This window comes from Neomonachus schauinslandi, chromosome 10, assembly GCF_002201575.2.
Source record: "Neomonachus schauinslandi chromosome 10, ASM220157v2, whole genome shotgun sequence".
Classification (NCBI taxonomy): domain Eukaryota; kingdom Metazoa; phylum Chordata; class Mammalia; order Carnivora; family Phocidae; genus Neomonachus; species Neomonachus schauinslandi.
The window spans coordinates 122,675,762-122,700,133 of NC_058412.1; the positions used below are offsets into that span (position 1 = coordinate 122,675,762).

Consider the following 24,372-nt stretch of genomic DNA (forward strand, 5'->3'; position numbering starts at 1 on the left):
ACAGAGAGAGAGACAGCGAGAGAGGGAACACAAGCAGGGGGAGCAGGAGAGGGAGAAGCAGGCTTCCCACTGAGCAGGGAGCCCGATGCGGGGCCCAATCCCAGGACCCCGGGATCATGACCTGAGCCGAAGGCAGACGCTGAATGACTGAGCCACCCAGGCACCCCTAAAAGTTTTCAATCAAGGGACGCCTGGGTGGCTCAGTTGGTTAAGCAGCTGCCTTCAGCTCAGGTCATGATCCCAGTGCCCTGGGATCGAGTCCCGCATCAGGCTCCTTGCTCCCCAGGGAGCCTGGTTCTCCCTCTGCCTGCAGCTCCCCCTGCTTGTACTCTCGCTCACTCTCTCTCGCCCAAGCTCTCTCTCTAACAAATAAATAAAATCTTTAAAAAAAAATAAAAGTTTTCAATCAAAACAAATTTTTCATGTAAAAAATAAAAGTCTTTCACTCCTTTTCCCCGCAGTTTCTGAGTCCCAGAGAGAGTGTTAATAGTTTGCTGATGGCCTTGTTCTGTGTAGATACCAAAACTGTGTATGTGTATACAAATGCTGAACTTTTCTAAGAATAAACAGTCATGTTCATATTTTTATTAAAAATGATGACATATACAGTTCTACACTTTTTAACAACAGAGCATTCACATTTTTCCTTGTCAGTACAACGACATCTTTCTCATTCTTTGTAATAGCCGCCTAGTTTCTCACCGTATTGGTACACTGTAACTTAACTCTTCCTATTTCAGACATTTAACTTTTTTCTTCCTTTTTTTTTTTTTTTTTTTGGTTTTTTCAAAATTTTTTTTTTTTTCTTCCTTTTTTTTTTTTTTTTTTTGGCTATTACACAATATGTTTACTGAACATCCTTTTAGTTATTGGAACATACCTATAGCATAGATTTCCTAGATATTTGGCTGACCCAAAGGATATGCACATTTAACATGTTACTAGATATGCTTGTCTTCCCAAAAGATTGTTTTAGTTTACAACCCTAGAGTGTGTCTGGCTCTAATTTTTGTTTTTCTTCTGGTCCCTTAGAATCTCCACACTGATTAGTCAACAGTGGAAAATCTGAAGAGATGCAAGTAGGAAAAAGAAACTAAACCAGGTGGGTAGTCACAATGCTCATACCACTCTACCGTAGCAACCCAAGTGTTCGTAACCTTTCTTTCTGTTTGAACAAATAAAAGAAATAGGTTCTGAGTGAAATTAGAAAGGAATTTTGGTCCCATGAAGAAAAAGCAGGATGGCCCTTTACAGAAGTTATTCAATATCACACTGCAGTTTTACAGACCATTTCTTTATAGCATCAGAAAAACAATGTACTTCTAGCGGCTCCAAAGAGAATGGGTTTCTTCAGCCATCCACTTATGCTGATGGAATCGTACACAGAAGTTATTAGCAAATTTAGGCATGATGCCAACTTCCCTGTCCACCAGTTGTTGCAAAGCTATTTTCATAAAGTCTAGGGCACATTATGGGAATTTTAATACTGTGATAGAGGAGCAAAAGCAAGCAAAACCCAGCCTGGAGAAGCAAGCACAGCCCACAGGTCTGATGAGGAGAGATGGTGCGGGTCCCTTCCAGTTGGAAGAAAATCGCAGTTCATGAAACATGAATTGCCTGCTTGGAAGTATGGCCACTCTGGGTCAGTGTTCATATTTAAACATTTCTGGCATCAGTTAATCATTTTTAACAGCCTCTGATCCATGGTTCAGCCCCCTCCCCTCCCCACAACCTGCCCACCCTCTTTCGGCTCTGTCTCCCTGCAGTTAGAGCAGAGTCTCCAGACTCTGTTTCTCAGTCCAAGGCCTAGTAGTCCCGGGAGCTTGGGGGATTTCCATCTCCTTTGAATTTCTTCTCATGTCCTAGCTTGCCTCCAGCACCTAAGATTCCTTTTCTCTGTTGCTGGCAGACTGAGAGTCTATCTGGCCGCTGCCCTAGGGCTGGAACTCCCCAGATGCTTATCAGCAGGGCTTCTGGGCCTTGCCCTACAGTAGCTTCCCGATCTACCAGGCTTGTGTCCTGCTCTGACTCAGTGCCCCTAGGAACCCCCTGGATGCAGCTGTTTGCAGTGACTAAGATGCGGCAGTCAGCTCCCAAGACTGAGTATCTGGCTACGGCCAGTTTAGGAGGGCAAGCCTTCAGAAGACCTCTGTTCCAGCTGCTGTGGGAGTACTGGGGCTCACAGCCACTGAACCTTGAGGATGCTGGGGTTATAGGAAGTCTAGAGCTGGGGTTTTTAGCCAGGGGTTTATGGGTAGCTTCTGGGATTCAGGATTTCCCCTGTACTTATGGGTACAGTTATATAAATATACTTTTCTGGGCCAAGTGTCCATCGCTTTGCTCAGATTCTCAAAGGTATCTGTGACCTCTGAATTTTAAGAACCATTGGTCTAGAGAAAGCCTAAACTGTTGTAGACCACTGTGTCCCCCTGGGCACTGGCCTGCCAGATCCAGGATCTTGAGAGACCTCACCAGGCCTCTGGGTTTTTCTGTTTGAGGGTGAACTGGGACAAATTACCTAGTATCACTGACGCTGAGAGCCTTCCCATGGGATGTCCCAAAGTCCAATCCTGAAATTGCACTTGCAGCCCCTGTTTCATCTCATTGAACACAGCAGGTGTATTGAACACTCTGGGCGGGTTTTCTGATTTCTGAGTCCTAGTCCCTCCGGGCAGCTGTACTGACAGTAGTGAGAATAGTGTTGATGGCTGAAATTCAGTCTGGCTCCCCACTGCCAGGAACAGCAATCAATGCTTTATCCATATCATCTCCTCTAACTCCCACAGCGCTCCAGTGAGGTTGCTACTGCTATTTTACAAATGGAGAAACAGAAGCACAGAGAGATCTAGTCACTCACCAGAGATCACATAGCCAGTAAGTCAGTAAGTGATACCTGACCCATGCCCATGAGCTTAATCACCAAGCTTTATGGTGAAAGTAAAGGGCGTCGACAGAAAAACTAAAGTAAACAGCAAAAACGGGGTCATTTAGTGTAGGGCAAACTGCCCTGTGTACTGTAATAGTGAGAGCGTTGCATTATATGAGAAGAATTTCTATCCATTAAATTCAGATAAGGGTTTTTTTTTTTTTTTACAGCTTTATTGAGATATAACTCATAACCATACAATTCACCCATTTAAAGTGTACAATTCCATGTGACCTTCAGTATATTTATAGAGTTGTGTATCTTTCACCATAATTAATTTTAGAACATTTTCATTACCCATCACCTTCCCAACCCCCCATCCCTCCCCAGTCCTAGGCAACCACTGATCTACTTTCTGTCTCCAGATGAGGTTTTAATACTTACGAAAGTAACAGTGTGGGAATCTTGGTGATCTGGAGTGAGTCATTCCCTGAAGGATAATTAGACAAATGAAATCTGACTCTAACGTATTTTATAAATGGCTTTATTGGCTAAGAAGCTACAAGCGTGTCTTTGATATGCCCGAATTGGGGGTTGACATAAGCAAGAAACAAGTTTTTGTTTGTTTGTTTGTTTTTTTAAAGATTTTATTTATTTATTTGTCAGAGAGACAGAACACAAGCAGGGGGAGAGGCAGGCAGAGGGAGAAGCAGGCTCCCCGCCGAGCAAGGAGCCCGATGTGGGACTCGATCCCAGGACCCTGGGATCATGACCTGAGCCGAAGGCAGCTGCTTAACCGACTGAGCCACCCAGGCGTCCCAAGAAACAAGTTTTTTCTGAGTCCTTTCCATTTGTCAACACTGCCTGTCAAGTAGCCTCTTCTCGGTTAGCAGCTTAAAACAATGGCTTCGTGGGGCCACACTTCTCCGCTGGTGTCAGAACCAGTGGTAACTCAGCACAGGATCTTTTTTTCTGTCATCTGAATCCCGGGTGTGGTTTCTCTCTCTGCCTTGCTGTAGTTGTCGGTGTGAAGGCTGCTCATGTAGATGCCTGTCACTCTTTGAAATTCAGGAGACAGCATGCACAGGATCTTGCCAGGCCCTCGGAGGACGTCCAACTGCATGCTCTCTTGAGCTTTTTCATGTTAGCAGCTCCATTGTATTATGTCTCCTGATTCATTCATTTATTCACTCTTTCTTTTAGAAAACATTTATTGGGCACTCTGCAGCAGGTGCGGTGGTAGGTGCTCAGTAAATCTGTGCTCTGAAAGCTCCTCATCCCCATTATTACAGTGTGTGGCCTTGTTTCACCCAGGCAGGGATAGCCATTTGTGTTGAGAGAAGCCAGAGGGGCAGGGAGTTCTCTGATGGGGATGAGATAGATGCAGTATCATCCACATCAAGACAAAGCCGTCCCCAGAATGCACCATCCTAAAGGATGTGCACTGAATTGGGAATGAGGAACTACGGTTTCAAGTCCTGATTCACTCACTAACTGGTTGGGGGTCTTAGGTGACTCATGCCACCTCTGTGAGTCATGGTCTCTCCATTGTGATGGTTAGATAATGCTGTGCCTCTAAAATGCTTTCAGGACCATTGCTGGAAAGAGTATGCACTTAGTAAGTGTTGAATGAATGACTGAAGGAATGAGGGAACATTCTGTGATTCTCAGTGCTAGAGTAGAACTCGAACAGGTCAGGTGAGTAGGTAGAGGTAAGTGTAAATGAAGACAAAGGAGAAACCTCCCTTTCCTCTCCTTGGCAGCCCGCTCCTGCCACGTCAGCCCCTTCACCTCACCTGTTCCTAGGGGGGGGCTCTCATATCCTCTGCCTCCCTGAGCCAGAGAGGTACCGCCTTTGAGGCCTAGAAGCCAGCCGGTCTTGGGTGGGAATCTCCAGGACATCCCAGCAATGTGTAAAAGGGATCTAATTACACGGGGCTACTGTGAAGTAACTCAGAGGATGTATGGAAAGCACCTGTTACCATGTCCTCATGCACAGTGTATTCACCCCATAAATGGTAACCATTTTAATTTTATTAACCCCCCACTCTGCCTTATACATCTTTTCGTTACAGCTCTTAACTACCAAGCTCTTTAAAGATTCTTAAAGTTTTTAAAGATTTCTATACAGAAGTGGTCCCTAAACTCTTTTCTCTCTCCTCACCTGTGTGGGCTCCAACACCCTCCCGGCAGCAGCAGAGGCACCCGCCCCGTGTCCCCACCTGGTGTTACTAGAATCCCTGTGGGAGGCAAGGGGCACAGCTTGAAATGGTCTCCCAGCGATCCTGGTAATTCTGGTGTATGCCCCCCACACTGGTTACAAATATCGGGACATGAGTCGATCTCCCCAACTAGACCATGGACTTCCCTCAAGGACACAGTGATGTCTTAACCGTTCCTTCGTCCGTGGCATCTAGTCCCAAGCCTGGTATACCAGACTGAGTGATGAGTAAAATTTTGTTGAACAAATAGATGGATAAATTATAGAGATATTAAGTATTATAGAGATAATATCTTGCTGCTTTTCATTCTCCACAGTGGATTTAGGAAATGCTTTTTATAGACTTGTGGAAGGCCTGGAGAGGTAGCATGGTAGAGACCACTCTGGCTATCCATTGCTGAATAACACTGCAGCCCCAGTGCTTAGTGGTTTCAAATAACAGTAATAATTTCTTATCTCTCATGATTTCTGTGGGTCAGAAATTGGGGAACAGCTTGGCTGGGCACCTGTGGCTTGGATCTCTCATGCACTTGCAGTCAGATGGTGGCTGGTGCTGGAACAGCTAGGGGCCATTGCAGGCGGAGGCTGCTGGCTGCATCTCTCTCCGCACCCTAGCAGAACCTCTCCGTGTGGGCACTTCATTGGGCTGGTTTGGGCTTCCTCAAAGCGTGGCAGCCTCAGATTCCTTACATGCAGCTCAAAGCTCCGAAGACAAGAGTGTCCCAAGAGAGCCTGCTGGAGGCTGTGTCTCCTCCCCTAACCCCATCTTGGGAGTCACACAGCATCGTTCCTGTTGCATCCCATTAGTTAGGAGCAAGTCACTAAGGCCACATCATTCAAAGGATGCAAATTAGACCCCCCTCTTAATAGGAGCAACGCCCAAGCATTTATAGACATGTTTCAAAACCACCACAAAGACCGCGGCTTACTCACTTCATTCCACATTTGAGACCCCCAGGGTCTCAGGGGAAGAACCTTGCCCAGAGGTGCCCAGCAGAGCTGGGGTACAGGCCACCCTCTGAACCTTTGGCTGGCCTGCACGGAAGTGATCGCACTTTCCGTTCCTGCCCTCCCTCCACCGCATGCCGGGGACTGCCAGTCCCTGGGAACCGCTTAGCCAAGCCCTCAGCAAGTTTAGATAGTGTGTAACCAGCAGAAGGCCCAGGGACACCCAGTGTGCCTGGTCCCCAAGCGGTAATGCAGCTAGACTATTCTCCCTCTTTCCAGAGACCTCTACAGAAGCACAGATGTTCACGCATTGAGGAGTTTGTATCACTGTCTCACCCCCCCAGTCCTCCGTGCAGTACTAACACTGCCCTGCCCCGGGGAGAGATGTGGCTGCTGAGGGAGTGAGAGTTTTAAACTTTGTACCCCCAAGTAATTATTTTTCCATTGCTGTAAAGTTAGATAGCAAAAGATAGAATTTGGTGGCAGAATTCAGAGAATCAACCTAGCATCACTGAAAAGATTCTGAAGATTTTTACCTCCAGCTGAAAATTCTAGATAGAACTTGGCTCAAGTGTGGGGAAAGTACGTGTGGGTATATGTTTCAGCCAGCACTGTAGAATATTTTCTTGGGACTTCATGCCTTTCTTGCCCTTCCCTCAGAAATGCCTTACTGTGAGGTTGGAGACGGGGGAGGAAAGGGGATGGACCACGTTTAGCAAACGCTTATTGCGTGCCAGCAGGTGCTGATTCATTTCTGTGCTTCCTAGCTGAATAGCATGGGCTCGATCCCACCCCATCCTCGGGGAGTATGACTTTGGGGAAGCTCCTTAACCTCTCTGCACCTCAGCTTTCTCTTCCACAGAACAGGATTAAGAACACTTTCCACCTGATAGAGCTGCTATAAAATTAAGTGAGATAATGCCTGTAAGATGCACACAGTCTGGCATGCAGGAAGGACTCTGTAAATGCTGGCTCTGACTATTCCCCACAGCCACCTTTCGAGGCAGTTGTCATATCCGCATCTTCCAGAAGAGGAATCTGTGGTCAGGTGAGTTGCTCAGCTATAGGGGCAGAAGCTGGGGGGCACCAGGGTGGCTCAGTTGGTTAAGTGTCTGCCTTCGGCTCTGGTCATGATCCCAGGGTCTTGGGATCGAATCCCGCATCAGGCTCCCTGCTCTGTGGGGAGTCGGCTTCTCCCTTTCCCTCTGCCCCTCCCCTTTGCTCATGCTCTCGCTCTCTCACTCACTCTCTCTCTCAAAATAAATAAATAAAATCTTTAAAAAAGAAGAAGCTGGTGACTCCTTAGCCGCTGTCGTGTCCACCACACTACACAAGACTCCAGGTGGCTCAGCCCCAGGCCTTCCCGACCTGCAGAAGTGGTGGGCAGAGGGGCTCTGGAGGCTGCATGCCCTGTAGGACCCTCTGATCAGAGTCCTAGATAAGGAAAATTTGAAAAGCAGGGCCAGGAATCCAGGTACAAGGCTCTGTAAAGAGAGTAACAGTGTTCCAGGCAGAGAAAACAGTCTTGTGAAGGCCCTGAGGTTGGGAAGAATATAGTTAGTTTGAGGAGTTAACGAGTAAATGGGCCAAATGATAGCGGGAATGAGAAGAAAGGTCACAGAGGAAGGCAGGGTCAGATCAATGCAGGACTTCAGGGGCTGGTGGGATGAGTTTGGATTTTGCCAGATGTAGAATAGAAAAGCATCAAAGGTTGAATGAAGCAGGGGAATGACCCAATGTCCGAGATGCAGTGTCCGATATCACCCTGGCTGCTCATATAGAAAATTGATAGACCTTGGGCCAAGGGCAAGGGCAGAACAGGGATGCAATGAGGAGGCTCCACCAGGGGTGCAGGTGAGGCATGACGGAGACCAGGTGGTGACCATGGAGGGGGAAGGAGGGCAGATCCACGCTGAGCTTTGCAAGTGGAAATGATGGGACCTGGTGAGGAGTTCATATATGAGTGGAGGACGAGGAGGAGTCCAGCATGATTTCAAGTTTCCAGCTTGAGCAGTCTGGACAGATGGTGCCTTCACTGAGCTGGGGAAGGCTAAAGGGAGCAGGCTTGTGACTTGACATGTGAAGTTTGAAATGTGAAGGAGGCAGTCAGGTTGGCGAATCTAGAGCTCTGGAGAGAGGCCGCGGGCTATATGGGGAGTCATCAACACATACTATTAAGGGAAAGGGTTAAGAACTTCCAAGGACCAACAGAGAGAGAGAAGGACCCAAGCCTGGTCCTGATCCCGGGCCTAGGGGGCCTATAACACCAAAGTCCCTAACAGAGGAGGCACCTGTGTGGAAGGGGTTGTGACATGGCCCAAGATGTTAGGGGAGGCCCCTGGGGTGTGGTGGACAGCTGAGAAAAAGGATGTCCATGAGGACTGACAACCAGGAGGTCGATGAGGACTTTGTGTGACTCAGCACCCTGCCCTTTCCTCCTCACGGGCGGGGGGGGGGGGGGGTGTGTGGCCTCCTGAAGCCTGTGTCTCCACCATCTGCCCCTGGGGCCGCATGGCTTTAGTCCTCCGGGTGCAGAGGCCAAAGCCCTGCCTGACTGCCTCCAAATGAAGCCTCCCTGGAGGCTGCTCTTTGGGCATCAGGCATTGCCCTGGCAGGAGACTCCTCTCTGGTGACTCGACTCTGGGTATGCCCCTGAGGCGCTAGATAGAGCTTGGTGCCAGTCCGCCCCTTGGTGCAGGCCTCATGTGGTTAGAATCAGCTGCCCTGCCCCTTCTCAGGTTCTGGGAGGTGCTCAGTTTGGGGCCCTGACTTTCCTGCTTGCCTCAGGGCCTCTCTGGTTCTGGCTGCCCATCAGAGGGAAAAGCCACTTCCCTTAGAATTTGAGGAATGCCAGCTCGGTAGGCCCTGGTATTTCCATCAGGTTTCCACAGCCCTTTCTTCCCTCAGAGGGGCCTTTGAGAGCATTTTCTCCACCCCTGAGGAAGCCTCTCCCGCGGGACCAAGTCTCACTCTGTGCCCTGTGTCCTTTGCAAAAGGGTTTGCTTTCTTTTTGTATGGTCTCTGCAAATATTTAATTTTTGAAAAAGGAAAAAAAAAAAAAACAACAGGAAATGACCTTTTTGGTATATTTGGAAAACAATTTAGAGTTGTACTGGAATCTGCCTGAGCAATGAGGACTAATAGCTGCAGTCTTGGTACAGACCATGTAGCTCTTGGCAGAGCCCAGGGCCTCTTCTGTTTACAGAGCTGGGGGGAGGTGTTAGAAACTGAAGGGAGAGAACCTGTTCTCTTCTTCCTTTGCACTTATCACTTATCTGTGATGATCATTTACCTGTTCAGTGCCTTTTTCTCTTACCAGATTGTAAATGTCTTTTTAGTCTCCAGTGCATACCCCTTACTGGGACTGGCACAGTGCCTGGCATATAGAAGGTGCTCAGTAAACAATGAATGAATGAATGAGAGGGAGGAAGGAAGAAAGAAAAATGTTAGGACTAGAAGAGCTGTAGAGAGCATATTTCACCCTTTGTTATGTTCAGATGGAGGAAAAGGAAGCTGGGAGAGAGGAAGGGAGGTGGGGATCACCCTTCAGCATGGAGACTGAGCCAGAACTTTGGCCACTGTTTCGATGCAGGGCCACACATCCTTTGCTCTTTCTGCCCTGGAATCTGGAACATCTTCTATTATTCACTCATTCATCAAATATTCACTGAGCTTCAGCCATGTGCGAGGCCTTTCAGATGTAGCAGGATACACACCAGCCAGGGCTGCACGTTCCCTTCGGCACTGTAAAGAACAAAAGAAGGAAGTATAAGTTGTGGGCCTTCTACGCACCATTAAACATAGAGTAAAAACAAAGGAGTTGTATTAAAATGTCAAGAAGACAGTTCTGCTGATAAGATACCCAATGAAAACAGGCCATACTAGTGACTTTTTAATTGCATGCCTCTTACATTCCACATACCTTATCAGACTCTTTACACCCAGCGTCTCTTTCAGTCTTCACAACAGCCCCCTGACCAGCAGGGTGTTACTGTTATCCCCACACTGCTGAGGAAGAAGTGAGTCCAGAGAGGTGAGGGGAGTCATCCAAGGTCTCCAAGCTAGTGAATAGGCGCGCTGGGTGGCATGTTTATACTAGATGCCTCCTACCATACCACACACCCTCCTTGGAGATTTGTAATGTCACTGGGGCTCCCGAGGGGGCAGAGTAGTGTAGGAGAAAGAGCTCTGGACCAAGAGTTAGGACCTCTAGATGCAAGAACTTTGGGCAACTCACCTTTTCTTTCTGGGCCTCAGTTTCCTCAGCTATTAATGAGAGGCTTCTCAAGATGAACTCTGGGATCCCCTTCAGTTTGATTATTCCATAAATGGTTTTGAGGTAAGTAGAAAAATAAGGTAGATGTCTAGCTCATACCTTATAGTAAATAAATTCCAGATAAATCAAAGACTTAAATGTGAAAAATAAAGCCATGAAAGTGTAAGAAATAAGGGAGAATTCTTTACTAATCTCAGAGTGGGGAAGATATTTGAGTGTGATCCAGAACCACTCCCTCTGCTTGTGCGTTCTCTCTCTGACAAGTAAATAAATAAAATCTGAAAAAAATATATTTTAAAAAAAAAGAGGGAAATAATCAGTCTACAATAGTGAGACAACAGTATACCATACAGTCCATGAAAAAAAAGTTTTAGCTATAAAGGATTTTGGGTTTGTTTCTTGGGTTTTGATGTAATCAGTGCTGTGGCGTCAGGGTGATCTGGAATTACTTCCAGGATATATTTTTAAACGAAAAAAGCAAGATCAAAAACAACTCTCTGTTTGAAATAAAAAGGAATGCGTGGGGGAGGGAATACACACATACATATATATATATATATATATATATATATATATATATATTGCATACGGTCTCTCTGGAAGGACAGAGGAAGTGCTTGCCCTGGGGAGGGTGTCTGAGTCCAGGGAGGCCTCTGAGTGCTTATGCCTTTTCCTTTTGTACCTTCTGAGGTTTGGGGTTTCTTTTAATTATTAAGCTTTATGTTACATGTTACACTTTTCAAAGTATTTTCACATGTGTATTACTTGCATTTAAAAATCTCTTTCCATGGTACTGATTTTTCAGTCTGAAATCTGAACTTAATGTTAATTTGAATTTAAAACTATATTCAAGAAATTTAAATGAAAGATGAAACCAGTAAGCCTTTGTCTTCACACGGTAAGACATGATTTTGGAGGACAGCGTATTGGGTCTTATTATTTTCTTGATGTGCAATTTAACGTGTGTATCGTTAAATATTATACATGTTTGAGGCAGAAATAATTGTTTAACAATATAATATAAAGTTTTGCTTGTCTCATTTCGATCTCTACCTCTGGACCTTTAAAGTCACCTATATACCAGTTTTTCTAGTGAACTTCTTGCCTCTACATTGTTACCAGCCTCTTTCTGAAGTGACTGCCTCTGTGGACATTAAAATCCGGGCAGGGGCGCCTGGGTGGCTCAGTTGGTTGAGCAGCTGCCTTCGGCTCAGGTCGTGATCCCAAGGTCCTGGGATCGAGCCCCTTGTCAGGCTCCCTGCTCAGCGAGAGCCTGCTTCTCCCTCTCCCTTTGCCTGCCGCTCTGCCTACTTCTGCTCTCTTTCTGTCTCTCTGTCAAATAAATAAATAAAATCGTAAAAAAAAAAAAAAGTCTGGGCAAATGAGAGAGGAATGAACCTACAGTCGCAATGCATGCAAAAGCACTGGACTAGTAGCAGCCCCTCTTTCTAGCTCTGTTTCCTTTTGTAGGCTCATTCCTTCATTCTCTCTCTCTCTCTCTCTTTTCTGAAGTATAGTTGACATACAATGTTACATTAGTTTCATCTGTATGAGGTAGTGATTTGACAAGTTTATACCTTACACTGTGTTCACTGCAGTGCTGTTATGGTATCATTGACTATGTTCCCTACACTGTGCCTTTTATACCCATGACTTACTCATTCTGTAGCTGGAAGCACGTACCTCCCACTCCCCTCACCCATTGTGCCCGGCTCCCTTCTCCCCTCCCCTCTGGCAACCACCAGTTTGTCCTCGGTATTTATAGGTCTGTTTCTGCTTTTGGTTTGTTTATTCACTTATTTTTCAGATTCTACATATGAGTGATATCATATGGTATTTATCTTTTCCTCTGTTTCACTTAGTGTGATACTCTCTGGGTCCATGCATGTTGTCTTAAATACCAAGATCTCCTTTTTTATGATGAAGTAATTCCATTGTGTACATATACATTTTTATCCATTCATCTATGCATGGACACTTGGGTTGCTTCCATATCTTGGCTGTTGTAAATAATGCTGCAATAAACGAGGCGCCTAGGTGGCTCAGTCAGTTAAGTGTCTACCTTCAGCTCAGGTCATGATCCTGGGTCCTGGGATGGAGCCCTGCATTGGGATTCCTGCTCAGTGGGGAGTCTGCTTCTCTCTCTCCCTCTGCACTTTCCCCTGCTCACGCTCGCACTTTCCACCTGCTCATGCTTGCTCTCTCACTCTCTCTCTCAAATGAATAAATAATATCTTTAAAAAGGAATAATGCTGCGATAAACATAGGGGTACATACATTTTTTCAAATTAGTGTTTTCATTTTCTTTGGGTAGTAGTGGAATTGCTGGGTCATATGGTAATTCTATTTCTAAATTTTTGAGGAACCCCCATAACCGTTTTTCCACAGTGGCTGTACCAATTTATATACCCACCAACAGTGCATAAAGGTTCCTTTTTCTCTACATCCTCATCAATACTTGTTATTTCTTGTATTTTTTATTCTAGCCTTCTGACAGGTGTAAGGTGACATTTCATTGTGGTTTTGATTTGTATTTCAGCATCTTTTCATCTGTATGGCCATCTGTATGTCTTTTGGAAAAATGTCTGTTCAGGTCCTCTGTCCATTTTAATCAGATTATTTGTGGGGCTTTTTTTTTTTTTATGTTGGGCTGTATAAAGTCTTTATATATTTTGGGTGTTAATCCCTTATCAGATACATCATTTGCAAATATCTTCTCCCATTCAGTAGGTTTACCTTTTCATTTTGTTGATGGTTTCCTTCTCTGTGCAAAAGCTTTTTATTTTGATGTAGTCCCAATAGTTTTTTTGTTTCACTTGCCTTAAGAGACACGCCTAGAAAAATGTCACTTATGGCCAATGTCAAAGAGATTACTGCCTGCTTTCTTCTAGGAGTCTCATGGTTTTAGGTAACACATTTAGGTCTTTAATCCATCTTGAGTTTATTTTGGTATATTGTGTAAGAAAGTAGCCCAGTTTTCCCAGAACAGTTTATTAAGAGATTGTCTTTTCCCCATTGTATATTCTCGCCTCCTTTATTATAGATTGACCGTATAAGCATGGGTTTATTTCTGGGCTCTCTGTTCTGTTCCATTGATCTGTGTGTGTGTTTTGTGCCAGTACCACACTGTTCTGATACGACAGCTTTGTCGTCTGTCTTGAAATGTGATACCTCCCACTTTGTTCTTCTTTCTCAAGATTGCTTTGGCTATTTGGGGTCTTTTGTTGGTTCCGTATAAATTTTAGTATTATTTCTTACAGTTCTGTGAAAAATGCTGTTGGTATTTTGATAGGCATTACATTGAATCTCTAGATTGCTTTGGTAGTGTGGACATTTTAATAATATTAATTCTTCCAATCCATGATCATGGAATATCTTTCCATTTGTTTGTGTCATCTTCAGTTTCTTTCATTAACATTCTGTAATTTTCAGAGTACAGGTCTTTCACTTCCTTGGTTATTCCTAAGGATTTTATTCTTTTTGGTGCATGTCCTTTTTGAGTTTTATATACATGCACACATATTCAAAAATGAAATAATTTAAAAATAAAGTGAATGTTTTCACTATGAAGAATACAAAAAAAATTTAAATCGTAATTTAAATATGTGATGGTATCATTGAGATTTTTTTCATTTAACAATTGTGAACATTTTCCTGTGTCTTTTAAAAATATTCACAAACATGGGGCACCCAGATGGCTCAGTCACTTAAGCGTCTGACTCTTGATTTTGGCTCATGATCTCTCAGGATCGAGCCCCAAGTCAGGCTCCACACTCAGCATCGGGGAGCCTGCTTAAGATTATCCCTCTCCCTCTCCCTCAGCCCCTCCCCCTGCCTGTGTTCTCTCAAAAATACACAAACATTCTGGGGCGCCTGGGTGGCTCAGTCAATTAAGCGACTGCCTTCGGCTCAGGTCATGATCCTGGAGTCCCGGGATCGAGTCCCGCATCGGGCTCCCTGCTCGGCGGGGAGTCTGCTTCTCCCTCTGACCCTCCTCCCTCTTGTGCTCTCTCTCATTCTCTCTCTCGCAAATAAATAAAAAAAAATCTTTAAAAAAAAAAAAAAAAAAAAAAAATACACAAACATTTTAAGGCCTGAAGTGTATTTCATTCGGCTATAAATTGGTGAAATATGTATATATTTCTCTGTTGTCCATATACGAGCTCATTTTGGTGTCTTAGTTTTTGACTATTATAAATAATACCATAATGAATATCTTTGTACGTTTATCTTCATGCACAACTTGGACTCTTCTCTTAGAATCAGTTATTATGAGGGGTGCCTTGGGTGGCTCAGTCGGTTAAGCATCTGCCTTTGGCTCAGGTCACTGACGATCCCAGCGTTCTAGGATTGAGCCCCAAATCGGGCTCCCTGCCTGGTCAGCAGGGAGCCTGCTTCTCTCTCTCTCTCTCTCTCTCCCTCTGCTGCTCCCCCTGCTTGTGCTCTCTCGTGTGCTCTCTTTCTCCCCCTCTCTCAAATAAAATCTTAAAAAAAAAAAATTATGAGCTTAGTTGCTCAAGGATATGAAAAAAGTTGAGGCTTCTTGATGCATCTGAGCAGATCACTCCCCAGAGAGGCTCTGGCAGTTTACACTCTCATTAGCAGTCTGATAATGACCACTTTCTGACGCAGTTTTCAACTCTAAAGATTCATTTCCCTGTTGCTGTTGACTTTAAAGAACAGAGAGCAAGAGGGGCGCCTGGGTGGCTCAGTTGGTTAAGCGACTGCCTTCGGCTCAGGTCATGATCCTGGAGTCCCAGGATCGAGTCCCGCATCGGGTTCCCCGCTCAGCGGGGAATCTGCTTCTCCCTCTGACCCTACCCCCTCTCATGTGCTCTCTCTCTCTCAAAGAAAAAAATAAAATCTTAAAAAAAAAAAAAAAGAACAGAGAGCAAGAATTGAAATGTTGAGGAAAAGTGAAGTTGTGTGCTTGTGCTGCAGCTCAGGGGGCTCCCCCGGCTACACCCTAAAATCGCTTTGAAATCCCTCTTCCCCAAGAGGATGAGGATGGGGCAGGGGCAGCTGGAGCACGTTGGCTGCATTGGTGTTTTCCAGGTTTGGGCTTTGCGCTTGGCACGCTTCCCTCTCTGAGCCAGGAGGGTCAGCTCCCTGTAGAAGGCAGCTTGTAAGGCAAGGGCAGGAGCCAAAGCCCCAGGGTGTCTATTCCAGCGGGAAGCTGGTCTTTTAGGTGAAGCTTGTAACTCCATCCCACAGTGTCAGATCCTAGAGATACCAGACAAGAACGCCACAGCAGTCTACAGCGGACAGAGTCCTTTCCCAGCAGTCCTAACGAGTCACTTTATCATCCCCACAGATAGGGAAAGAGAGATGGAGGGAAGATAGGTAGGCAGAAATTTGAGGAATATTTATTGATCACATAGTCTGCCAGGCACTGGGAGCAGCCAGAGCATGTTGGCTCAGCTGCCCGGATTAGGCCTTTTGGTCTGGCATGGTGAAATCCCTGTTCTCATGGAACCGACATTCTAGTTGGAAGAGAGCTGAGACAGGGCTGGGGGAGATGGTGCGGCCTGCCCAGGGTCTGTCCCCTGCCCTCGGGAGCAGTAGGGTAACACGGAGGATGAGCCTGGGCCTAGGAGCCAGATGGGTCCGCCCAAAACCTTTCTGAGTCATGGTTGTAAACTCACCTCACTGACCTGCGAGGTCTACTGTGGCAATGTAGTAAGTGAGGACCAGAAAGCCTAGAATGACTTGGTAACTGTCATCTTTATTATTACTGTTAGAATTGTCAGAAATGTTATTCCTGTTACTGCAGCAGGTCAGTCCCCTGTTCTGAAGCTTTGAGCCATTTCCCAAGAGGGAGAGTGCAGAAGTAAAACTTCTGTGACCTGTAGAAGGAACCCCTTCTGGGACTCGAGTTTGTTTTTTGTTGTGGTGTTTTTTGCTGAGAAGACAAAGCACTAGGGCAACTTGTTTCTCTCAAGGCAGCCAAGGAAAGTAGTCGGAGCACACCCTCTGTTGGAGCCTGGGGGGATTGCCTTAGGCAGGATCTGGCCCTGCCTTTATTTTACAGATGGGGTAACAGGCCCAGGGAGGGGCAGAGCGTTCTTGGAGTGCCCCTGATGTATTCTTGTCTCTTCTGAGGTAGGTATTGTGGGGAGATGTGGGGCCAGCCCTCCAAACTGGCAGCCTGTCCTCCCTCTCGCTCTATGTCTCTCACACACACACACACACACACACACACACACGCATGCACACGGTGCATGCCCCCTAGCACTTACTGAGCTCCCCCCCCCCCCCCCCCCCCGCATCTTCTGCCAACGTCAGTCACCTAATGAAAGCATCACACATTAACTTGGGCTGATAAGAACTTCCACCATTACAAAAATGGTCTTAGAAGTAAAAGTTCCCCTTAGATACAAAGAACCACACTTGACAAGGTTTTTTTCCTTGTATCTGTTCTTTCCCACAGAAGCTAATTCTATCTTAGGTGTTGCTTTGCATTTAACAGTTTATCTCCGAAACCTTGCTATAATCGGTACAGGTCCATCTGGCGTGCTTTGACTGCCTTCAGAAAATCAGGTACTCAGAAATGTTCATGTTCCCCTAGCAGGTGAACATTTTTTATATAATCGCAATACTGATTGTTAGCAAGGGTGCAGATAAATGGACAATCTTATGTGCTGCAAGTGGGCATATAAATAGGAATAGTACAGAATTTAAAAGGGCTTTTCCCCTCATCTTTTGTCATCATAAATACCTATAGTATTCACGAAGGCAACTTGGAAACGTGTCTAAACAATGTGGCTTAAAAAATCATCTCATCCTTCCCTTTAGCCCAGCAATTCTAGAGATGTACTCTAATAACTAGAGCGAGGCACAGAGATTTACGTAAAGACCTCATACTGTCTATAATGGTAGAAAATTGGAAATATCTCCATGTCCATTTCTAGGGGACTGATCAGATCTTGGTACATCCAAGTACATGTGTACAAAACTCATCTAGAGGGAACCTTAATGACATGTTCTAGAGTGTTCTACAGAGTGGGCTATAAAATGCAATGTATACTTTGATTCCCCTAATGCTTTCAAATGTATGTGGCTCTTCTTTATATGTGTAGTTCTCTTTTCTCCCTAGGCTTATTACCCACTGGTAGAGCTCTTAAGCATCTCTGTAGCAGTGACTTCTAATTTCCCGTCTTTCTTCCCCATACCATCCCCCATCTCTGAATTCCAGCCCCCTACCTCCATGTACCTACTCGGCGTCTCCCCTTATAGGGCTCACAGGCGTCTCCAAGTTGGTGTGGTCAGATAGAACTCTGAATCTTCATCCCCCCACGTCGTGCCCCCAAATATTCCTCTGCTGTTCATCTCAGTACTCCACACTTCCGCTTAGTCATGTCAGAAAGCTCACTTCCCCACCAGTCAGATACAAGGTCCTGTTGATTGAACCTCCAAGTAACATCTAGAATCTGCACCACTGCCTCCTTCCTCCACTGATCATCTTTTCACACCTGACCGGCAGGAGCCTCACAACTTGCCCACTTCTGGGCCCTGCTCAACCCAGATGCAGAGTCCTCTTTGAAAATGCAGATCTGATCTTTCAAGACCTGCAACCAAGTTGCAGATGTGATCTGGCCCCTGCCCAGCATACTCCAGTCTATGGCTCTTTTGGTTCTTGCATCTCGCCATACCCTTCCCTCCCCCGAGCCTTCACACACACACTTCCCTTCAACCCATCTAGATAATACCTCTCCTTCCTTGGAGTTCATCTAAAATGTTGCTTCCTGATCCCCAGCCTTGGTCAGACCCTGGTAAGTCACTCCAGCACCCTGCCTTCTTCCTGGGAGCCCTGAGCACCCTTGTAGTTCCTTGGGTCATGTAGGCAGTTTCCTGCGCCCCCCAGCAGACTATTGGCTCCTTGGGGGCAGAGACTGTGGCTGACTTGTTCACGGCTGCATCTACAGCACCTAGCCAGTGCTAGATATTTATCAATAACTTTAGAGGAGAGACAAAAGGGGTTCTTTAAACTGTTGATAGTGGTTTCCTGGGTGTGAAATTATGGGTGATTTGTTCTTCGTACTTTTCTTTACTGTTTTGTCTTCAGTGATCGAGGCAAAAACTGGCATTTTGTCAAGAGACATCTGTGCTGGGGCCCAGAGTGGGGTCTTCCCTGCAGGATGCACCTGGCCTCACCAGTCCTCCTACCCCTGTACCCACAGGCCTGAGGAGCGATGCGACAGGCGTGATGGAGGTTGAGTCCTCCTACTCGGACTTCATTTCCTGTGAGAGGACGGGCCGTCGGAACGCGGTCCCGGACATCCAGGGGGGCTCTGAGGCTGTGAGCGTGAGGACGCTGGCTGGAGACATGGGCGAGCTGACACTCGAGGGCACAGGTCAGAACGCATGGGTCTTTATTCCTGCACACGAGTCCCTCCTCTGGGCTCCGGGGCCGCGCTCCAAGTCCTAGACTGCCCACTTTAAACCGGGCCCCCGTCTCGTGGTCAATGCCAAGAAGCCAGTTTCTAGGCTGGAGGGCGCTAGTGTGTCAGGCCCTGAGGACTCCCTGGCCAGGCATCCCGGCCTCTTCCCTTTCCTCATCACCCCCTCCATCCGGTCAGTCAGTCCTGTCCTCTTCCCAGACACATCCCAGGTCCCTCTACTTCCCTCTGTCCCCACCTGCCAGGCAGCGGCCAGCAGGACCCAAAGTGTCCCGTCCCAGCACGTCTCGGCCTCAAGCCCCCCGTCGCACTCACAGTGAAGCAGTTGTCACAGCACCCTCCTGGGTGACCAGGCCCTGCCCTGCCTCTTGGATCTCAGCAGGGGCCCCTCTGCCCTCACCTGCTGTCCTCCAGCCACACCCACCACGGATCTGTTTCTGTCAAGGTACAGGCCTGCCCTGTCCAGAGCCTCCTGTCACGGTTTCCTCTGCTAGAACCTTCCCACCCAGTCCTATGGCTGAATTCCTACCAGGTGCTCAGAGGGGCCTGCCCGGACACTGAATAAGGTTTCATGTGTTTGAATGTGAGCTCTAGGAGAGCGAGTGCTTGGAACCCACAGGCTGCATGAGTGAATGGATGGGGGAAATAGCCACCGCCCACTCCCACAGTGCCTGGGGTGTCCATCCTTCCCTTCCTGTCTGAGTGGACTCGCCTCTGCTCAGTCCACTGGTCAGCCCTGGGGCCTTGCTCTGCACAGCCTTCCCGTACCCTCCTGCAGTGGGCAGAGCCCTCTCCTCCCTGTCCCCATAGCTCCTTGGAGGCAGTGTTTGTGTCACATCCCCTCCCACGGCAGACTGCAACTATAGGGCTCCATGGGTCTCCCACAGAGCTGTCCCGGAGGGCCATCTTATTTTCCCCCAGGTAGTCTCCAGTCTAGAGCCCTTGGTGCTCGTTAGCCAGAAGTGACCACGGAGTACAGAGCAGACTGTGCGAACATGGACTCAACCCACTCCTGTTACAGATGGACCGACAGGCCCAGGAAGCTGGGTGGCCTGCTCAGGGTCACCAGCAAGTTAACATAGAACAGCACACCCCACAGCCCTTCCCTGCTCCAGTGGTCTGTCAGCCCTCCCTGTCCTGTGGCCCACACTCCTCACAGCTAACCGCAGCCTGCTGCCTCTGACCCAGCCAGAGGAAAGCACATCTGTTTCTCAACAACCCCTGATAGACCTTAACACGCTGGTTCTTCCGACCCACCCCTCACCTGGCTCACCTCTCTCATTCTTAAGAGACCCAGACTGCTCTCTGCTGAGAAACCTTCCCTGACCACCTGCCCCTCAAGCAGGAGGCGGCACCTCCACAACCCCGCTTAGCCCAGCACCCCTCTAGGCTGTGGGCTTCCTCCACCTGGGTCTTTGTCTTATGCACGTGATACGTGGCATTTGGCAGGTGGGAAAGGTTGCCTCGTCCAGGGCTGTTCACTGACCAGCATGCCTCACTCCCACATGGGGCATGCAGCCAGAGGGCTTGCTCAGAGCTTCTGCATCCTTATCCTCGGCTCTGGGAAACTTCTGTCCCCCTCTACCTCAGCAGTAGTAGCCACTCATCGGTGGACCCAGGCCCTTCGAATACCTGTTTTCTCCAATTTGGAATCCCTGAAGTGTCTGGGTCCTCTGGGTCTAGGACATTGGCCTGCCGGGGTGACAGAATTTAAAAAGGGGACCTGAGGAAGGAACAGTGTTCATTGCAAGGAAGTGAAGCACTCATACTAGAGTCGTAGGCCGGCCTGGTCAGGGAACCTTCCAGTGGGTCCTGCAATAAGCAGTTTCCACAGGCAGGCCTGCGGGCTGTGCTGTCTCCCAGACTCACTGAGGGAGTGGGCCTGCAGAGATTCTGACCAGCAGGCCCGGCTGAGAATGTTTGCTTAAAACAGCCCAGGAGATGGAGACCTAGCCGGATAGATGGGGAGGCAGGGCCTTGGCCTGTCCTGAAGGCCTGGCCGTCCGGCCTTCCCAAGTCTGTGGCCTGCTGGTGCTTGTTAAGGCTCCCTTAGCATATCCTACCTTTCCTGATACCTCCATATGTGGGGAGCGCAAACGTTTCCTTACTTGGCCTAATAATGAGAGTACACTGCCCAGCAGTATGTTCCCAGGAAGCATTTCAAGTTGTGCCCTAAAAACTGGCCCCAAGGGGGTCCCAAGGGTAGTGGTTGGTGAACAAAGTGCTTAAGAACCTTCTCCCCTGGAGCACCTGGGTGGCTCAGTCGGTCAAGTATTCAACTCTTGATTTCGGCTCAGGTCATGATCTCAGGGTCGTGAGATCGAATCTCACATCAGGCTCCACACTGGGCGTGGAGTCTGCTTAAGATTCTCTGTCCCTGGGGCGCCTGGGTGGCTCAGTCATTAAGCGTCTGCCTTCAGCTCAAGTCATGATCCCAGGGTCTTGGGATCAAGCCCTGCATTGGGCTCCCTGCTCGGCAGGAAGCCTGCTTCTTCTCCCTCTCCCCCTGCTTGTGTTCCTGCTCTCACTCTGTCAAAAAATTTTTTTTTTTTTAAGATTCTCTGTCCCTCTCCCCTCCTCCTTTCCCGCTCACTCTCATGCTCACTCACTCTTAAAAAACAAAAACAAAGCAAAACAACCTTCTCCCCCAGCTGAGAGAGAGCTGGGACTGGCAGAGAGGAATTGTTACCATTGGCAAAGACCTTCCCAGGGGCCAGATGACCACCTGTGGGCCCTATACTCCCGTCACATACAGGTGGAGGTGTGCAAAGGCTCAGAGAGATGAAATAAATTGCCTGAGGACGGTCCCACAGCAAGAACAAGGCAGAGCAGAAATTACTAGGGAATTTGATGAGAATGTTCCTGCTTGCCAGGGCAAGCAGCTCACAGTCAAATAGAACATCACAAGCTGGGAAATTTGCTCAAAGTGCAGACTAGTTGGTCAGGCTTCTGGAGGTCCAGAAGGACCCTCTGGGCCCAAGCTTCGGCTACAGGTACCACTCCAGTGATAGGGGGTAGTGGTGGGGGAGAGCGCCAGATGTCCAAGTTCTGACCACACCACTTGCTACCACCACCACCCCCTCCTCAGATTGCTACATGAGCAGAATGAGGCCCTGTCAAGGACAGCTGGCCTTTATAAACCCTGGAGCGTGCTTTGTGGCAGAAGTTAAATTCGGTGGAAAAGACATTGGCTCTGTCCACCGCCTATCTCTGAGCTTGCTGTTTTCATCCGGTTCATGACCCTAGTCACTCCAGGCTGTGTGGATTTCATGGAGCTCCGAACAGGGTGGGATCATCCTCCTTAGTGAAGGGCTCTAAAGATGCAAAGACCGAGCCCCTATCCAGGTGAGGCTAGTCTGTTAAGGACTCAGCAGAGTGAAACAGCTGTGGGCTCTGCCCCAGCCACACCCTGGTTCTCCTGAGTGCCTGTTCCATGCTGGGACTTCATGTTTGCCCTCTCCTTTTGGAGAACCTGCACAAACTTCCTGACCCTCAACAGCCCTTCACCGGAGGCTTGTAGCCGTCCTCTTCTGTGATCCTGGCCTTTCATCGACCTTAATTATACTAGTAGCACTGCATGCATTTTCTTTGTAAATATTAACATGTTAGAGGCTGGGTTAAAGGTCCCTTTGGCCAGTGCCACCCCTAATCCAGCTCGTGTCCTGCGCCCCAGGGCTCATCCACTATTCCCACTTTGGACCCTGCCAGATAGCCTTCTGTGCTTTACGTTTGTGTATGTACTCCTTTTCTCTTCTCTCCAGAAGGACAGACAGAGGTGGGCACCCCAGATAAGGAAGCTAGCAACCAGCCTGAGAGCAGCGATGGGACCACCTCGTCTTGAGTCTGACCTTGCCCATGGAGGATGGAAAAGAGACCTGCTGTCCTCGCCTGGACAGGGAGCCCTGGCACTGGCCTCGCAGCCTCTTCTCTGAGCCCCCGTCCCAGACAAGCCAGGCCCGAGTGAAAAGGCACCCCCAGAGGCCACCGTGGCCCCTACCCTGGAAAAGCCCTCCACCTGCACCCTCAGGCTGCACTTGCCCACCACCTCTTCACTGTGCCCAGGTACACTTCCAAGACCCTGTAGCTGTGGGGCATTATTTATTCAGCGGGCACCTGAGTGAGCAGCCCCCGCAAGAATGCCTCTCCACAGGTGGCCTGGGCAGCAACCACAGCCCAGCTCTGCACCCCCCTTCTCCAAGCCCAACCTTCTGGGTCAAGATCTTCATATCCCTTTTTTTAAAAACACTTTTAAACTTTTTAAAAACTTTAAACTTTTTTTCAGCAGAGAGGGAGGGAGCTGTGTTTTTGTTTTTTGGTTTTTTGGGTCTTTTTTGGAAGGCATTGTAAGTTAAATTGACCATCTATGCAGCTCTGCGTCCCCTCATGGAGCTCCACAGATCCATTTCTAGGGAAGGGGTTTTATGCTCAAAACTGTCTGATCAACTCTTTGCCCTTTCTACCAAGATAAGTGACACCTAGGACCCAGGAAATAAATGCTGATGATTTGTGTGACTGGTTTACGATTATTTCTCCTTTAAACAGCAAAAGCAGGGGTGGGCCTGGTTTCCCCAAGTCCGCAGTTAGCTGGGACCCATCACTGCCCTGGGCTTCAGAGCAAGGAAGTACCTGAGAAGAGGCCGGTCTTCACAGAGGCTGGCACCCTCCTTGGTCCGGTGCCTGATGAGTCTTCCATCTGTCCCTCTCACTCACCCCAGTCCACAGCTCAGCCAGATGGGCAGGCCCAGCCCTTAAAACCTACAGTGGGAGGGGGCTAAGAGTTAGGGAGCATTTAAGCAGATTCACTCTTCAAGAGAAGCCTTGTTTCTTCGGGAGGGAGAGCAGACTGTGGTCCCGTCTTTGCCCCCAGCGTTAGAAGCTCTAGCTTCCTCCTCACAGCCCCCACCCAGGATCTCAGGACCCTGCCGCTGAGCAGGCTGCCCAAGTCTGGGAGCCCAGAGGCTCCTTCCGTTCTCACTCTGCCCAAGACCATGGCGCTGCATAGTACCAGCCATTGGCTTCTTTATTGAGCACCAGATTTTCAGCACGAGTCACCATAGGAGGAAGGTTTCAGATTCAACCAGACTCTGGCCCGTAGTCAGAGGAGAGATGCGGCGTGCCGAGGTATTCGTGTGCGGATAAACAGGCACACAGGCTTCAAGAGCAGCAGTAGCTGACTGTGCCGATTTTCCTCGAAGGAGTAAAGGTAAGTGTCATTCAACCCCACAGTGCTGGGGAGGCTCCATCCACAGGGTGAGGGCTTGGAGAGGTGGCCATGACGTCTTCAGGGATGCTGCCCTGCTTGCCAGGTCAGAGACACAGAATGATTAGCACCTGCTAGTACCTGGGATGTAAAAAATCTCAACATCAGAGCCAGCGGGGAACCCTTTTTCTGCAGAGGGGGAGACCAAGGCTTAGAGCAAGGGAATGCTTTGCTGAAGTCACACCAGAAGGAAGGAGCGGAACAGAGCTAGGACCTGGGCCCTGGGCCCAGCTCCCCTGCCCTTGGCTTTAGGCAACCATGGAGATGGCCCATGTTGCCAAGACCCTTGGGACTAGGCTTCAGAAAGTCTCCCCCGAGACCAGCCTGAGGATGGCATTATACAGAAGGTAAGCCAACCTAGTGAGAGGCGCCATCAGCTACAGCCATGTAGCCCGGGAGGCC

The 24,372-nt window shown here is 48.2% G+C and overlaps 1 protein-coding gene across 2 annotated transcripts; it reads left to right on the plus strand.

Moving 5' to 3' along the window:
- Positions 1-1,030: 1,030 nt before the first annotated feature.
- PKIG (cAMP-dependent protein kinase inhibitor gamma) lies at positions 1,031-23,219 on the plus strand. Of its 2 annotated transcripts, XM_021688913.2 has the most exons (4): positions 4,533-4,564; positions 7,027-7,083; positions 18,492-18,665; positions 22,472-23,219. In XM_021688913.2, exons 3-4 carry the CDS (start codon positions 18,518-18,520, stop codon positions 22,549-22,551), a joined length of 228 nt encoding a protein of 75 aa, XP_021544588.1. In that variant the 5' UTR covers positions 4,533-4,564; positions 7,027-7,083; positions 18,492-18,517; the 3' UTR covers positions 22,552-23,219. The 2 variants fall into 2 exon arrangements, with proteins under 2 accessions (XP_021544587.1, XP_021544588.1); XM_021688912.1 differs by lacking the exons at positions 4,533-4,564; positions 7,027-7,083 and adding an exon at positions 1,031-1,102.
- Positions 23,220-24,372: the final 1,153 nt, after the last annotated feature.

Bases quoted from the DNA above. Each gene is read 5' to 3' on its own strand.
- PKIG (XM_021688912.1), top strand. From the start codon at position 18,518: ATGGAGGTTGAGTCCTCCTACTCGGACTTCATTTCCTGTGAGAGGACG. The intron at 18,666-22,471 runs GTCAGAACGCAT...TCTTCTCTCCAG, and splicing joins GCTGACACTCGAGGGCACAG to AAGGACAGACAGAGGTGGGC.